This window comes from Cyprinus carpio, chromosome A9 (assembly GCF_018340385.1).
Source record: "Cyprinus carpio isolate SPL01 chromosome A9, ASM1834038v1, whole genome shotgun sequence".
Classification (NCBI taxonomy): domain Eukaryota; kingdom Metazoa; phylum Chordata; class Actinopteri; order Cypriniformes; family Cyprinidae; genus Cyprinus; species Cyprinus carpio.
The window spans coordinates 26,952,378-26,970,587 of record NC_056580.1 but is presented as its reverse complement, the minus strand read 5'-3'; the positions used below and the strand labels follow the sequence as shown (position 1 = coordinate 26,970,587).

The 18,210-nt window shown below is 36.1% G+C and overlaps 2 protein-coding genes across 5 annotated transcripts in view; both read right to left on the bottom strand.

Annotated features, from left to right (window-relative positions):
* LOC109061777 (growth factor receptor-bound protein 14) overlaps nt 1–177 on the bottom strand; it is an 82,412-nt gene extending 82,235 nt beyond the window's left edge. For both annotated transcript variants that reach the window (XM_042764318.1, XM_042764317.1), the window contains exon 1: nt 1–177. This exon is cut by the window's left edge and continues 61 nt beyond it. The gene's annotated coding sequence lies outside the window, so the exon portion shown is untranslated.
* Nucleotides 178–1,070: 893 nt separating this feature from the next.
* The window catches only part of LOC109055261 (cordon-bleu protein-like 1), a 52,799-nt gene continuing 35,659 nt past the window's right edge, over nt 1,071–18,210 (bottom strand). For 2 of the 3 annotated variants that reach the window (XM_042764312.1, XM_042764314.1), the window contains 11 exons: nt 17,967–18,174; nt 15,756–15,981; nt 15,562–15,621; nt 15,051–15,145; nt 14,590–14,817; nt 11,708–11,843; nt 7,747–7,987; nt 6,940–7,016; nt 5,262–6,589; nt 2,706–2,846; nt 1,071–2,247 (listed from right to left, as the gene is read on the bottom strand). In XM_042764312.1, coding sequence (XP_042620246.1) covers nt 2,173–2,247; nt 2,706–2,846; nt 5,262–6,589; nt 6,940–7,016; nt 7,747–7,987; nt 11,708–11,843; nt 14,590–14,817; nt 15,051–15,145; nt 15,562–15,621; nt 15,756–15,981; nt 17,967–18,174 — 2,815 coding nt within the window. In that variant the 3' untranslated portion in view covers nt 1,071–2,172. The remainder of the gene's footprint in view (nt 2,248–2,705; nt 2,847–5,261; nt 6,590–6,939; nt 7,017–7,746; nt 7,988–11,707; nt 11,844–14,589; nt 14,818–15,050; nt 15,146–15,561; nt 15,622–15,755; nt 15,982–17,966; nt 18,175–18,210) is intronic. The other variant, XM_042764313.1, reaches the window with a different exon arrangement.

Sequence of the window (18,210 nt, the reverse complement as noted above, 5' to 3'; positions counted from 1 at the left end):
GCCGCTCCTGCTGCTCACAGCGCGAGCGACGTCACGATACTGAGCCGCGAGGAGAAACACACGCGCCCGCGCGCGGAGCTGGGATACGATGTGATGTGCGAGACTGAAGACAGAGAGAATGACAGAAAGAAAAAGAACTGCAAGAAAGAAAGCAAGAGGTGGAAATTAGAGAGAGATGAAGGAAATGCGAGAAAAAAGCCAGAAGAAAATAAAAAAAATGACCATGCAGCTAAAAGAATGAAACTAAGGTGGAGAAGATGAAAGAAATATATGAAAATAAAATTTCAGAATAAGCATGAAAATAAAATTAAAAAGAGTTAATGATGAAGAAACTGAAAGAAATGAAAATACAAAGAAAGGAAAGATAAAGGACATGCTAGAAAATAAAAATGAAATCGCAAGATGGAGAAAATGCAAAAAATAAAGATGAAATAAAGATGACAAATGTAAGAAAAAGATGAAGAAAATGCTAGACAGAGATAAAAAGAAAATACGGTGACAAAAAAATGGGGAAAAGATGAAGAAAAAGCCGAAAAATGAGCATGCCTCTTAAAGAATTAAATGAAAGATGAAAACTGCAAGAAAGAAATGAACATGCAGCTAAAAGAATTGAATAAAGATGAAGAAACAGAAAAGAATATGTGAGAAATGGAAGAAAAGACAAGAGATGAAAATGTAAAAAGAAAACAATGCACATGACTGAAAGAAAGATGAAAAAAGAAAAATAAACAAGGGTTAAGTCTGCTAAAAAAGAAAAAAATATGAAGAAAACTGAATTTTAATTTTTTTTAAAAAATTCAAATGAAAACAGGAGAAAAAAAATGCAAGAAAAGAATTTATGATTCAAGTAGGGTACAACAGGGCTCCATGGAGCAGAAGACATTTACATTTATTTATTTATTTATTTGTGTATTTATTTATTTCCTTTGACATTTATATTTCAGACAGCTACAATATTAATTTTCTTCAACAAATCCTGATCTTCTCACACTGTGTGAACTGAAAGAAACATCACATTTTCTTTAGCCAGAATTGAATCTACTGACAAAAGACTTGTGTTTCTCCATTGGGCTGCTTTAAACCTTTATTCATGAGAAACTGACAAGATCCTCCACTGAACAGAGCAAAAGAGATCAAACAAACATCACTGAAGAACCTCTGTGTCCCGTAACAGCTGGACGACGCACAAATAAATAAAGGTGACAGAGTCAAGCCAGTGTCAGATTGCAGTAAATACATCTCCTGTGTAGTGTTCACAACACGCTTGAAATAGCCATATTACACTTTGACATCCTCACAGAAAACTGCTTTTGAATCAGACCCACGTGACAAAAAAATAATACAATCAGAAGATGCAAACCTTAAAAGTCTTTAATAGAGAAAAGAGAGGAGTTGAGTTCATATAATACAGCAGTATTCTCCTCAGAATGAATGAACAGCCCAGTGTTTTCTGCCTTAACTACAGCTTTGATTAATCATTTGTTGTTGTAGGCTCCAGAAACCTGCTCAATGTCATAACGTATTATTATTTTAACATATTATAACTGCAGCCCATAATTAACGGTGATATACTGTGTACTAATGTTTGGCAAGAGAATAAGGGATGGGTTAGCATTACTGAAGACGTTTCAGTACCATTTTTCATTGGCTAACAATTATATAAATCAAATCTACACCCAATAATTTATAAGGGGAAAAAATGCTTTGGAATAAATCATTTTCTTTCACATATGCATATTTACAAATTTCATAATGTAATTCATATGTCACAAAACAACCCGAAAAAAATATATATTAAAGTATGATAACATTAATAGGATCTCTGTTACAATTATTAAGAGGGGGAAAAACTCTGAACTACCAGGAATTGTCCAAATGAAGAATAAATTAAAAGGAATCCACAGCTGTAGTTAGTCTCTATGTGTCTGCTACGCATCAGAAAAAGCCCAATCTAATAATTGCCCCCCAAAAAAGTTTAAAAATATATTTAGAAAATAATTTTTCTATATTTAGATATGTCACTGTGAACTTGTTGAAAAAGTGTTGAAAGTCTTTTGATTTGTGAGAAACCTAAAAATCATGATGTTCTAAATTATGCAAAAGATAAAATAAAATAAATAATGATAATAATAATAATCTGGAGTGCTGGAATTCCTTCAATGAAGGCACATTTCATTCTTCCACTGAACGAAAGACTTCAGATATTCCCTTCGGTGTGGCAGATGGCACTACAGATGCTTCAGACCCCTGTGCAGAAAAAAAGTACACTTTAGAGACTTATGATGACTTAAATTATTCATTGCAGATTGTCAGTTATTAATGCAGCATGTTAAGGCACACAAATGTTACTGTTTTATCAGGGTTTGTAAGCGCTTCCATCACATTTTTATACCCATTTTTAACTATTGCATCAGAAACTAGTTTTTTACACTCACTTGAGATGGTTTTTGAAAAACAAAATAATAATAATGCAAATAATGGGAGATGGAAATGTATTTGCAGAATAAATTCTGATGCAGCGAACATGAATCCCATGTGACTAATCGGCTGTTTCCACTTGCCTTGTTTTATTAACTGTTGGTTACTAGGTTACAACCATCATCTATTCGAACAACTTGATGGAAATGCACCTAATTCGCATTTGGTTTTGTTTTTTCTCCTCAGTTCCTTATATGATGGTTAGATCTAGAGTTAGATTCACTCACTGGTGACGGTTGAGTATTTCCAATCTTACATGTTCCCATGCCTCCGTCTCGGGTGGAGCTCGCCGCTGGGTCGCCGTGGCCTGCTGTTTGTGATGGGGCCTCTCCGGATCTCTCTGTGCGTCCTTCTCCATTGTCTGTCACCTGTGGACCACGGGGGGAAGAAAACACACAATACACACTCTCTCAGTGAGGGCTGAGGATGAGGCATACTAGGCAGGCATAGGGTTCGTTAAAAAAGACACTGCTGCTTCTGCGTCACGCACATAAATCACATGAAGAAGACACGGATAGATGTTCCACTGTACCCCCACTGACACTCACACAGACATCAGATAAACTACACTCACTCACACAGACACATGCATGTAAAATACTGGATTAATGTAAATAGATACAAAATTGGTTTCAAAATGTTTAGTACAAAGGGAATATAGCGGAATAAAATTATATTATTTTATGAACAAATTTAATTTTATAATATAAATGCAAAGAATTAAAATATAAAAATAATAAATGTTGAAAACTTTTTTTTTTTTAAGACTTCAAAAGTTTGGGGTCAATAATGTTTTTGAAAGCAGTCTCTTCTGCTCACCAAGGCTGCATTTATTTAATCAAAAATACAGTAAAAATGGTAATATTGTGAAATATTATTACAAATTATTATATATTTTAAAATGTAATTTATTCCAGTGATGCAAAACTGAATTTTCAGCATCATTACGCCAGTCTTCAGCGTCACATGATCCTTCAGAAATCATTCTAATATGATGATTTGCTGCTCAAGAAACATTTCTGATTATTATCATCGATGCTGAAAACAGTTATCTTGCTTAATATTTTTATGGAATCCATGATACATTTTTTTTCAGGATTTTTTGATGAATAGAAAGTTTAAAATAATAATAATAAAAGATCTTTTATAATGTGATAAATGCCTTTGATATAACTTTATGATCAATTAAATGCATCCTTGCTGAATAAAAATATTAATAAAAATAAAAAAAATCTAAAAATTCAAACCTTTTGACTGTCATGTACAAAATAAATATATTAATATATTTAAATAATCAAGGCATGTCCTCCACACAGATCTTAATTTGTATGCACCAATATAATGACACACTGTCATAAACAGCAATATTTACATACACCATCAGTCAAAAGTTTAGACACACTTGACTGAATCTTAATGATCTTAAAAATAATTTAACCCATCAGCAAACAAAAGCTTCTACTCAGGACTGTTTTTATGTGATGAGAGCCAAAAATACATTGTATACGCTGACGGCACACAACAGCGCCCTGCATCTCTAAACACGCTCCCAGCTGACCCCGGCGACACAACAACAAAGACGAGTAGACAGATCAATCCAGGACATAAATTAATGAGCCGTGTGCGTCAATACGTTGAGTACACACGCTGCCATTACAATGAGTGTCATCCAACTCCCAATATAAATTTACCAGCGCCAGTTTAAACCGGGTGTATTTCACAATAGAATATTTTCTAACACAACAACTGTGGTACAATGAGGCTACAAAGATGAGTCAAGCACTGCTAACGCAGCACCCAAAAGACCTCGCAGGTCCAGATTGCACACGCACAGTATTTGGACCTTCTCAGTGTATGCCTCGTACATTTGATTTAGTCTTATCAAATCTGTCAGACACAAGCCATGGTAATATATTGAACCTCAAAATCAAAAGAAAGAAATTAGTTATCAAAATTTGCTTTAAGAAAAAGAAGTCTATTTTCTGACATTTTAAAGGCTTTGCATTGTGACATTTTTAAGCACATTTCTCCTGCAATTGTGGGGGAACATTAATAATAATAATAAAAATAAAACATTGTAGTTTTTGCTGTACTCAAATGCTTGGAAGTGACGGTACTGACTCATCATAAAAACATTAATCATTTAATTTTTTCCAAAACATTTTACAAACTGAAGTTCAGTATCAACTAAAAGCAAATATTTCAAGATTGGGCCTCAGTTTTAATTTGCAGGATTGTTATGGTGGCAAATTCCAGAGATATGATTGGTTATTGCATCCACATAGTGAAAAGCATGTGTTCTTGCATTAAAAAAATATATAAATATATACAAAAAGGAACAGAATAGAGGTTTGACACATTTGTAAAACTATGTTTACTAATCTACACTCAAAAATGCAATGTTCATGCTTCAAGATGCTGAAAAAAACAGCAAAACAAATGCAACCGCCTAAGACATCTATCTGATGCATGTTTAAATAGACCAATAATTTAAGAAATGATTCTGCTCTGTGTTCCAGTAATGAGAATCAACTGTAAATTATAACCAAAAATAATAAGAATCACAAAAAGTAAAACATTTAAATGCAATACTGCAAATCTGGGCAGAAAAAATATTCTTTGTCTATATATATAAAAAAATATGACCAGGACCTATTTTGGGAATATTCACCCAAAAAAAAAAAAAAAAAAAACTGTTGTTGTGTCCTGGAAATATTTTCATGAGATTTGGCTCTTAAACTGATTAATACAAAGGTAAGATATTTTCACCAGGTTGTACTCACAGGGCTGGCCGATGGCTCATGGGACTCTGTAATGGATCTCTGTTTTGTGAGGAGATGAGTGCGTGGTAACTGTCTCAGAGGATGATGGGAAAGAGACTCGGACCGTTTCATGGCAGAAGACACGGCCTGAGCGAAGCGTGAGGCTGAGTACGGTTTGGGTGCGGTGAAGTTTCTCAACTTTTCTAGACTCAGCGAAGTCGTGGGGTTAGTGGGAAGACTCTTCTGACGGGACAGATTAGACGACGGTGGGAATTTGGGAGCTTCGGGTAGAGGTACATCTACCTCTGCAGGTGCAACACTCGCTCCTGCATTCTCCTCATCTTCCCATTGGACTGGTGGCGGTGGAGGAGGGAAGTTGTCCAGTGCAGCAAACACATCTGATTGCGGGCTGCTTGCAGTTTCTTTCGGCCGGGCTGCAGGACTGCTACAACAACTGCTGCTGCTGCTATTACTGCGGAAGCTCGCTTGGCGAACAGCCGCGGAGGAGACGAAATCCCCAGGTGTTCGTTTGTGCTGCGGCAGACGAAAAGAAGCAGGTTTGGGTCTTGTTGCAGGTGGAACTTTCTTGTTTTTGATGTTGGATTTGGTTCCTTCTACAGGGAATGGAACGGTAGCTGGAGGTGAAGTACAAGGACTAGTTTGCTCAAATACATTCTGATGGCCGTTAACAGCAGCTGTACCATTGGAGACGGTCTTTGTTTCAGGTTTGTAGTCTACATTGGGCTCCAAAGTCAACTCTACTTCAAAGAAACGCAACTTTTCGAGAGACTTCTTAGGCACGATGGTGTAGGTGGTCATGCCTACTTTGGGAATGTATTCACGGGTGAGCTCATTGGATGGTTTGGGTTTGGGTTCGGCATCTACTATATACTGTACGGTACTTGCTTTAGAGGTTGGTGTAGATGGCAGATCCTGGGTTGCATGGATCACAGGCGAATGTGTTTCAGGAACACGCAGCTCTTCTGTGGAAGTGGCCATGTCTCTTTTTAGTCCCGTTGTGGACGCAGACGGAGCTGTGGAGGGTTCAGTGCATGAGCTTGATGTCTCAGAGGATTTCTGGGGTTCTGTCTGCATTTGCGTCTCGGTGTGAGCGAAGCTGACGGTACTGGGGATTATTTTCGGTGTTTGGTCTTCACTTCTGAGCTCCGTGTTGGAATCAAAGCCCTGCGCTTGCAAGTCCGTGTGCAACGTCTGGATGCCGCATTCGGAGGTTTGAAGCTTGTTGCACACAGATGCAGGCTTCTCTGCAGTGCTCACAGAAACCTCCTCCAGAACAGGGCCACTTTCAGAAGGCTTAATCGCCTCTTCTGTCTTTTCCACCGGGGGCTCTAGAGAAAGAGAAAATAAAGTCATGCATTGAAGCCTTTCATTTCGTCACTAGAGTTTTACTGTAAAATATAACCCATTGCACGTCAAACAATGCTTTCTTATGGTGTCATAACTGACTTTTTATGAGGATCATGTCATGAGGAAACAAACTTTCTTGTTTGATCTTATGAGATTTAGGAGCTCAATGTACTACTGTAAGATTCAAAACTCATTTATTAGAGCATTTATTAAAACTAAGCTGCAAAAATGACTCATATGTATGAATAACGACTGCATAAAGTACAGTAAAGTGTAACACTGAGTAAAGACCTGAGGTGCTGAAGGATCTCACCCATGTGTCGAAGCTTACCTATCACTTCTGATGGGATTTGAGAGCTTGCGGCTTGGTCCGATTTAATCTCTCCATTCACTGTGGCTTCTGCTACACTGTCAAGGGTAAAAACCATGCAAAGGTTAAAAACTACATAGAAAACACACATTAAAAAACATTTACAGTACATACATTTATAAAAATGAACCTAAATCTCCTCGATCCAACAATGAGAGAATCTCAGGCATTTCTAGGTGGCTTAGGCTGGTTACTAGGCTAGTATATATGTGTTCCTGCAGTGTTAAGACCGTTTGCAATGTGTTGCTAAGGTGTTTTGGCTGTCAATGCCAGGCTGTTTTGGCTGTTTTTTAGGTGTTGTTAGGCTGGTTTGTAAGTGTTGCTAGGATGTTCTGACTTGTTGCTACGTTTTGCAAGGGTGTTTTGGCTGGTTTCTAAGTAAGAAACAGGCTGTTTTGCTGGTTTGTAGGTGTTGCTTGGTTGTTCTGACTGGTTGCTATGTGATGAAAATATGTTTTGCAGCTTTATGCCATGTTATTGAAGTATTATGTACATACAAGTAACATTTTTATTAATATAACTTTATATATATATTTATAAATTTCACCGTATAATTTATTTTATATCAGATTTATTTCAATTAAAAAAATGCTATTTAATAATTGTATTTTTGTTTTAACAATAGCCATATTAAGGTTTCTGACAGGTTTCTAAGCATTGCTAGAATGTTCTGAATTGTTTCTAGGAGTTGTTAGACTAGCTGCAATAATTTTTCCATGTGCTCTCAGATTTTTCGACCTGTATAAAATTGAACACTACTGTACATACTCAGTATCTGGGGAAAGGTCACATGATGGATTGTCTCTGGCCATCCCGCTTTCCAGAATCTCAGAATCCTGAGAGGGAGTTGCTGTCCCAGCTCGGCCTGAGTCCAGAGAGATGTCAGCGGACAGGTTGAGGCTGCTGTCGTCTTCCTCCTCCTCCCTCACAGCAGCCACCTGAACTTCTGCACTCACGGTCACCTCTTCTTGTTCCCTGATCTCCTCCAGAGGAGATGCCAACACTGGTTCTGCAGTGTAAAATCACAACAAATGCACAAAGTCAAATGCTTAAATATTACAAAGTGCAGCTCAGTCCTTTGAGCTCTTCACTGTATCCCTAAGCAACACTAATGCAGGGGTTTCCACATCAAACTGAAGCGATGCCCATTCTCAGCTGATAGAGAGAGAGAGAGATCTGGCATATGCAACATTAATATGGATTCTCTGCACCTCAGACTGAGCGAGCGCCGATAATTAAGACGTCTCGCTTCTCTCGCCTGATTCCGCTCTTCAATCGCCCTCTCTGGAGACCAGCGAGATGAAGAAACATCCAGAGAGCTGTCTCTGTGATCTCTCTCAGACATTTAGATTCAAAGCCCTTCTGAAGCTGCTCTTTCTATCTCTGCTCCACTCTGAGCCCTTATTTGTGTGCTTTTTGGCTCTTTATTTATTTACTTTCTCAGTCTCTATCAGTGAAGTTATTAGCCTTATCAGCCAATCAGTGCTGACTCGATCCTACATTGGGAAAAGCCTTGTGACATTCGACTCATCTCGCTTTTTACTTCACAGAAAACCCACCTCTTAAGAAAACAACGTATGTTTATGAGTGCTTTCAGAGAGAGATAAAGCATATAAGAGTTACAGAGAGATGTTTTTTCTTAATGCATTTACTCCACAGATGTGCAATGCAGGTGAGCTTTATAGAGCTAAATGTGCAATGCTTCATTAATTGCAGCAGGACCGGTTTTGTTGCATCGCTCGCTTCCAGCACAGACGGGGTCTAAAGTGAAACTTGATTAAAAGATTTCATTTGTTTTCTACAGAATTTCATGGTTAAGATGAAGAGTGTAGTCAGGTCAACAAGACAAAGACAGCAGAGATCAGAAAAAGATGAAGAGGTAGAGAACATTATGGGGCACCAGGTTATTTCAATCTTTTAAAAATGCAACAAAAAGAATAGAACTGATCCAAAGAGAGGTGATTTATATAACAAATGAGAACAGTTTAAATGCTGTAAAAGCAAACAAAATTAGTTACATACGGTGTAAATTTGTAAAAAGCAGAAAAGCTACAGATGGATGGATGGATGGACAGAATGACTGATAGAACAATAGATAGCTAAACAGAATGGTAGAACGATAGACAGAATGATAGATGGATAGAGAATCATATGATCAAACAGCCTAATAATGCAGCATGAGTGTGTTACCTTGGCAACAGAGTCTTCAGTACAACAGTAATTAAAGTGAAAATAGACATCTCATTAAAACTTCAGTGAGGGCTCGGAGTTTTATAACTCTAAACTATGATATCATCCTGTAAGATGTGGCAAAGCACATTCAGAGTCAAACGCACAGGCAACAGAACCAAAATTAGAAGCAATCAATAACAGTTTCCACAAAAGAAATGTTTTACTAAAGCTTCTAGTTCTGATTGAATGTGATGGGAGAGAAAGACAGGCAGTATAAAACAATCCCAAGACAATCAATAATCTTTAAAAACTGCATGCAGCAATAAAAATACTGTGCAACCAATGATTCCCAAACAAATGACTCCGAGGCGATTCTTTTAAATGAACTGGTCAAAAAGACTCACAGATCAGTGTCAAACCCATAAGCAGCCTGCTTAAATAATCGTTAGGGAGCTGTAATCATTCAGTGGAATTGGTAAAAGAATGATTCAATTTCTCATCCAGGAAAATGTCAGACTGAATGCTTACACAATCACGTTTGCTCTCACAACACCTCTGATGAAATGTCAGAGGTGTGTTTACACCCAAACACGCACGGCAGCTGTGGCCCATTTGTAACCGTGTGCCCATACACGTGCACGAGTGTGAGAAGCACTCGAGCTAATACAGCTGCAAACATTTAACCCCGTGTTACATCTAGTAAATTCTCCCCAGCACAGCCACCACCCAGCGGCTCAGATCCAACACATAGTGAGCGGAATACATAGATAGCTGCCTTCTGAGGTAGAATGTTATGTTTTGTTAACATTATATACTTAACATGGTTTTCAAGCTTTAAGATGATACAGACCCCCACAAATGAATTTCCTCATGCGATGGACCCCCATGTTCCTTGTATAAAGACACAATTTATACTGTGAAAATTTTATATTACAAATGTCTAAAATATAATTATTTCGTTTCTATTCAGCTGCATTATTGCATTGAATTTTCTAAAAATTTTCCATACAGTACTGTAAGATATTTATGTATTTACTCATTTACTTATTTGAATATTATTTTAATACATTTTTTTAAATCTACATTATCACATTATTTCTCTACTATTTTTCTTTATAGTACTGTACTATTACATACTTATGTATTTACTCATTTACTTATTTGAATCTAGTTTGTTTTTATATAATTTTCATTTATTTTAATCTAATTTTAATCGACATTATCACATTTTTCTACTATTGTTCTACATACTATTATACTGTTAGATATTTTTGTATTAACTTATTTGATTCTAGTTTATTTTCAAGTTTCAATCTTTTTTCTACTATTTTGCTATATAGTCCTGTATTGTTAGATATTTATGTATGTATTTACTAATTTGAATCTAGTTTTTGAATTTATTTTAAAGTTTTACTTTTTAATCTACATTATTTTTCTACTATTTTGTTATATAGTACTTTAAGAAATTTGTGTATTTATTTACTTTTTTATTTTATTTATTAATTTGAATCTAGCTTATTTAAATATAATTTTCATTTATTTATACATAATTAATTATTAATTATTTTTACATTTTTGACATATTCTCTCTAAACTTTGCTCCAGACCCCAGTTTGAAATCCATAAATATAGAAGGAACACACCAATATTAGTAATATATATATATATATATATATATATATATATATATAATATATATATATATATTATATATATATATATATATATATATATATTTGATTAATAGATACTTTTCAATAATTAATAACACATTTGTATTATTGCCCTGTCTAGCATTCTGGGTTTGTTATAGTTCCCATAATGCAATGCTGTCTTAGAACTGGTAGGTATCTTTTAAAGAAGGTACCTATTAAGGCAGCACAATCACATCTCTGAGATGGTAAAACACATAGATTAAATTAGAGGAAGCAGTAATGTGTCTGTTTAACCACTAGGCGGAGTCAAAGCATACAAAGAATCACTGCCAACAAACACTGGCCCCTCTGCACGGTCCCCAAATGGCCACCTACGCCTCTCCTGTTCAAGGTACAGCGCTGTGTTCATTAAAGCTCTCTAAATCCTCTAAATAATGAAATAATAACTTTAACTAATACTCTAAACTCTAAATAATAACTTTCTTTCTTTACTCTTCCACCTACTGCCAACAGATTACTGAGCACAAAACAAGATGAAAAAAACAAGATATTTAATCCTCATTTCTTAGCTCATATAAACACAGAGTTGAGCCTGCATTTCTTTTTAAAAATGTAATGCTTGTTGATGCAATTTTTTCTAAAGAGTAAACATTCACATTATTTTATTTAAAGATGATGTTATTACAATTAGGGCAGTTGTAGTTACAGTTTCTAAAGGTGTTTTGGCTACTTTTATGTTTTCTTTATTCTGTTTTATATAAATGAAACTAAATGAATATAACATAATAAAATAAAATATAATATAAAAGTACTATTTTCTAAACGGTACTATTTTTCTAAAGGCCCTGATGGTGAACACAAGGGTACTCTTTGGAAGTTTTACACACAGTCTTCAGACCGACCTGTCATGTCTTTATCCTGTGTGGTTTCTTGAGGAGGGGCTGCGCTGCTCGAGGTGGGGGGCGGAGGGGCCTTTCGCTTGGTGGACTTCTTGAAGGACGACTCTGTCGAGGACCCCCGGCTCAAAGGGGCCATATTCTGTGGAAAGCAGGCAGGGGGACAGTGATAAATATGACATATAATTCCAAATATTTGGCTGTGGGAAACGTAGCCACATTGTCTAATGACAAGGTGATGAAATGGCTCAAACCAGCGCCGAGTTTACGTAGAAACAAAACAAATACTGTGAAAGCAAGGTTTAACCGCTCGTTGTATTCACAGTGTGCCGTTTATTCAGTACGTAGGTTCAGATGTGGTGTTTGAACTCAGCTCATGAAATAACAGATTACAAAGTCTTGGTTGTTTTGTTTTTCTCTAAAAGACTTACATGACAATGAAGGTTCACTTACAGTGGCTCCAAAGAGTAACCACACATACAAATGTCTGAATGTCATTGCATTTTTTTTTTAAGAGAAAAAAAAATATTATAAAATATTATAAAAAGTGACATACGTCCACTAAAAATCACCAAAACACCAGCTGACTGAAGGTCATTAAGCAAAAATGTTGAAGAAAAACGATGTTAGTTAACAGGGAATATTTTTATAATTTAAAATCTACCAAAAAAATTTTTTTGTGAAATCTTTTGTTAGAACAGTGTGGTTATGTGGTCTTTATTGCTTTAATATATTGTATGTAATGCAATATAATGACATTTTTACATGCAGTTTAAGTTTCCAAATACTTTGGGGTCACCATATTTTTCACAAATACATTGTATGCATATTACAATGTTTATAACAAACTATATTTTGTTTTATAGAAGCTATAATATACCGGGCCATCCTCAGTTGATGTGGGCACGGTGTGAGGTAGGGAGTGGGGCTTTTTATATATATATTTTTTTTGTAAAAACATCTCGGTTACATTATGTAACCCCTGCTCCCTAATGGAGGGAATGGAGAAGTTACGTCAACACTGACATTAGGGGCCTCACATGGGAGCCCCAATCACCTCTTAGCATTACCAGAAACGGCCAATGACTACTGGTGAGTGGAATTTGCATGCCAAGCCCCTCCCCGTACACAAGGGTATATAAGATAGCGGCATGCATCCACTCATTCGGGGTTGTGCCATGAGGGACGTAACGTCTCCATTCCTTCCTTCAGGAAATGAGGGTTACATAACATAATTGTGACGTTCCCTTTTCAGTCAATAACGTCCAACATTAAGTCGACACTGACCTTAGGGGTCCCCATGGAAAGCACCACAACCTGAACTGTGTTACGAGAATTGATAGCGCAGGTGCTGGCAAGCAAGTGTCCCAGGTCAGATGCACCCCAATCCATAACCTGTCCAACACGGAGTAAGCCAGATAACATATCAGTGGTAAGGACTTACTGAGGAAGCCCGAAGGGAGTTCTGTTTGAATTCTCACAATATTATAATCAGCAACCGTTAGGGTCCAGAGACACATCCAAATAAGAATGTGAATCACAAGACTGATCACAGCGCATCTAGGGGAGCATAGGAGAAACGACAGCAAAACTGTCCAGAGAAAGACACAGGTTTGCGTGGATGCTCAATGACACTATGCTGCACTATGACTTCCGTGGAGGCTGGACTGATGGAACAATTCCTGACTGTGATCCTCAGGTCACCCTTGTCTTTAACCAGTGCAGCCACAAGATCTTTATGACCAGAGGAACCAGACTAGGTAGAGTCTAATGGGAGCATCATAATAAACGAGAGCCACGACCTCAGCGTAACCATGGGCATGTGCTCGCAATGCGGGCGTGACCCATCCACGGAAGCCATCTCGGCGTGCTTACAGCCCAGACACGTGAGACAGCGATCATGCTTGTCTTCAGAGGTAAAGAAACTACCGCACCCAGAATCACACGGTCAGAAGGGCATCCCGAAAGACACTCACGACAATGCAAGCTGATCTGTGCAGCTGCAGGGGTGAACACACTGCTGAATGCACCATATAAAGGCAGCAGGAAAGGTCCTGTAGTTCATAATTTTCTTGTTCTCTTTTTCAGAAGAACAGGCACCCAACAAAGCGATCGGCTCCGAAGAAAAAATCTGAAAGAGTGGATCCATCCTGCCAATACCCGTATGTACGGGAAGGGGTTTTCCAAGCAAATTCCAATCACCTATAGTCATTGGCTGTTTCTTGGAATGCTCAGAGGTGATTGGGGCTCCCAAGTGAGAGGCCTAACATCAGTATCGATGTAACGTTGAATGTGACTGAAAGGGAACTATAATATAATATAATATAATATAATATAATATAATATAATATAATATAATATAATATAATATAATATAATATAATATAATAATATGTAACATTTAATAAATATGTAATTGCTCTCATAGCAAAACTTCAGCCAAATACAACAGGTGCTGTGAATAATAGATGTTTCAACAGATTCAACAGATGTTTCAGTGATCAATAATAACTCATATATGCTATGCATGCTTACATATACTTTGTTATACATAAAATGCTGTTGATCAATTCATTCATTTCAATTTTGTAATAAATGAGCCTCATGTTTGTGTACGAAAATGTATGTATGCCACAATTTTGACCCAACAAAATGCCCAAAACCGCTGGAGAACACCAGCGTATTTGACTAGTGACTTAGGAATAGTGCAGAATCCTAACTTATTTCATGTAAAGCTCTATTCTTTGCTTTATGAAAATCCCCAAACTTTGTTTACATGAAAGAAATCCCAGATTTTCACTGTGCTCTCAGACTTTTGGACTCCAGTGCATGTCCATGGCAAGATTTTCTAGTAAATATTAACTGAATCCCAGAAGAGTGCTACATACCTGGTTGCCATCGTGATGCATGGCGGTGTTGCCGTGGTGATGACCGAGGTCGGTAGGCATGCTCTGTGACATCATGCTCGGCGGCAATGGGGCTCGTCTTTTCTTTGGCATGTTGGAGGGCATGGTATTGCAATCGTACGTACTGGGCGAATGCGTGCTGAGGGAACTCACGCTGACCGGCCTCTGCTTCCTGTGCACTGGAGATGCCGGTGCGCTCACGGTAATATACTTTAATGACAGACAGCCAATCACAATTCAGCACACTCCCAACCAGCGCAACTGGCGAGCCAATCACAAGTCAGTAGTCTTTAGCAAATTGCATAAAACAAATATGACCAGGGAATGTTTACAAATAAGTGAAAACACGCATGCCTTTGACCTTATCCTAACATCACTAGAAAATCTCAAAGCATGTCATCGTTCTCTGTTATAGACATACAGTATAGGATTTCATAACTCACCTGTTCGGATTGCTTCTTACTTCCTTTCCTAAATAAGCTGAATCGTCTCTTTTCTTTCTCCCTCTGGATTTTCTCTTTCCCATGTTGAAATATTTCTGAGATTGAATGTAAAGTTTAGTTACTTGAGTTTAGTTAGACATCCTTAACTTCTTATTGAAAGTAAGGACATGCAAAAATAAACAATATTTTAAGGACTAATTTCTTCTTAGACTAAAAAAAAGGACTGGAATGACATGACATAACTTTCAAATAAATAAAAGTATTATTATTATTATTATTATTATTATTATGAATATGTTTGATTTATATAGGGACGCTTTATAATAAAGAACAATAACATGACAATCATACAGTCAATCATACAGATAATGGACCTTTGCCCAGTCTAGAACAAAAGCAAATGAAATTGCATTTATAAGTTATATAAAATTGTGCAAAAAAAAAAAAAAAAAAAAAAAAGCTCATTATTTTCTTATAAAATGGAAAATTTGTTATATTTAACATCCCTTACCTGAGCGAGATGGAGATGGAGGCAGACTTACTGGACTAACAGGACTTACCGGGCTAATAACTGCAAGAAAAATCAAACAGTGTAATGCAAATGTTTTGCAGAGTATCTCAATGTGACCTTATGAAAACCGGTCCTGCAAGATTTCATACGAGTCATTTTAATATACTTAGCATAAACATACACTGGGTTCTGACCTTTGGTGTCTCTTGCATACACTTCCCTCAGGCCAAAATCATTGAGCGAGCCACTCAGGTCCAAAGTGTTTTCTGAGTGGACGTTTCGTAATAAAACTGTGGTCTGCGGGTCGAATTCACATTTCTCGCAGATCGCCGGAAGTAGTTCTTGAAGAGGAACCTGAGGACTCACCCTGAGAATGGTTTTCTGGGTCTTCTTGTAGTTGATCACTAATCTTACGGTTGCCTGAAAGAGAGAAGAGAAGGAATGTAAAGAGTACAGCAAGATTGTGAGGGGTTCTGTTTCAAAAACTAGTGAGATGCCTATGTAGGGAGTGTCTTAAGGGATCACTGGTGTGTTTCTGATATTGTATGAATGCTGCTGCAAAAGGTAATGTACTGTAGTATGCATGATTATGCTGTCTTTTAAGACAATTAACTTTGGATAAATTTCATCACATGCAGCCTTTGTGAAGAAGACAATCACAGGATGCACTGCAACAAATTATAACCAGGGGGTTATAACCTAACTAAATAACTAACTAACTAACTAACTAACTTTCATTTAAGAAAAAAAAAGTTAATTGCTATAAAAATATATAAAAATAATGTATGATATATATATATATATATATATATATATATATATATATATATATATATATATACACACACACACAGAAAAAATGTAAATATAAAAAGGAAAAAAGTGGGGAAAACAGAAATATGCCATGAAAAAAACGAGAAAATAAAAAATAGAAATGATGCATTGGCAACTAAGAGAAATAAGTTTAAGATTACTAACTGGAAATTAATAAAACTAATACTGCACTAAAACTAAAACTGAAATAAAAATAAACGCAACCTTAATGGTAAATTTAAAAGAACAAAAACTAATAAAAATGACAAAGGCACATATCAAAACTACTAAAAACTGAAATGAAAACAGAAAATATAAAAATAAAAGCTAATAATTTTAATAACAACTATATATACATATATATCTATATATATATATATATATATATATATATATATATATATATATATATATATATATATATATATATATACATATATATACACACACATACACTTGTTATATATATTTCATGACAAAAAAATAAAATAAAAAAGTTAAATTGCATGAATATTAAAACCATATTAATAAATATCCAAAATATATACTATTATTAATAATTTTTTATTAATATTTAGCTATTTTTTATAATAATAATATCTACTATTTGTGTATGCTGTGCCTTTTTATGCTTGTATAGATAGAATATCATGTTGTTATCTTTGTAACATGCTTATGCCAAGCTCTACTACAGTTAAACATTGGTCAAATCTCCAGTGCACTTCACATGAGAAGCACTGTTTGTATAATGCACCTCTGCCTAGTCTCTGCGTTCCAAATTGGGCACTTACGAGGTGCCATTCAGTAGGATGCTGCCCTGTTTAGGCATTAAATGGCAGGACGGTTTTAGAACAGAGCTGTTATGCTTTTTACTTTGGTGTAACGTGATATTGTTTGTTATTTGTTATGATGTGTATTGTTAGGATGGTACAGCCATGCTCCACTGCTTTGAGACATCTAGATATACAGTACTTCAGGCTCATCTCACAGGGTGTGGATCAGCAGATCTGCTTTTACTCATGACTACATGAACAAATACGCTTTAAGATTTACAGAAACTTTTCAGCTTAATGCCACCATCCAAACGGATCATATTTATTGAATTAAATTTTATGCTTGTATTTCTTTATTCGTTAGATTTTTACTATTGCTGAAATATATAGTATGTGTACTGTGCTCGATTAATTTTATTTCTGTATTTTCTTCATATTTCTTCATAATAATAATTTTACTAGTGTTGATCTATATAGTATGTGTGCTATGCAAGATATTTTTATTTTCTGTAAATATTTTTTTCATATTTATGAATTTTGTTTATTAATAATAATATGTTTAATGTTGCTGAATTATATTGTCTATGCACTGTGTGCTCAGTATGCTAATTTTAAGCTTTTATTTTCTGTAATGTGCATACAAGAACGTGCACTTATGATTTCATAATTGATTAACTTTTTGTAATTGATTAACTACATTTTGTAGCACTGAGAAGCTGTTTTGATACAACCTGTGTTGTATAAAGATCCATATAGATAAACGTGACTAGACTTGAACTGTGTTGAATTCATATTTAAGTTAATTGTGCATGAGAGTACCTCAGGCATCTGCGGTCCTGTCTTTTTGCTTTTGTCCTCCATGCCTTTGGGTTTTAGCAGGATCTTCTCAGCCTCTAGGGCTCCGATGAGGGCGTTGGGTTTGAACTTCACATGGTTCCTGTTGGTGGTGATGAGCTCTATGGTGTGGCCAGATGGGTTCAGGTGGTACTTCGCACAAAGCATGACCAGCAGGTCCATCATGGGCTTGCTGAAAAACAGCAGAGCAGAGGTTGATCATTTTGCT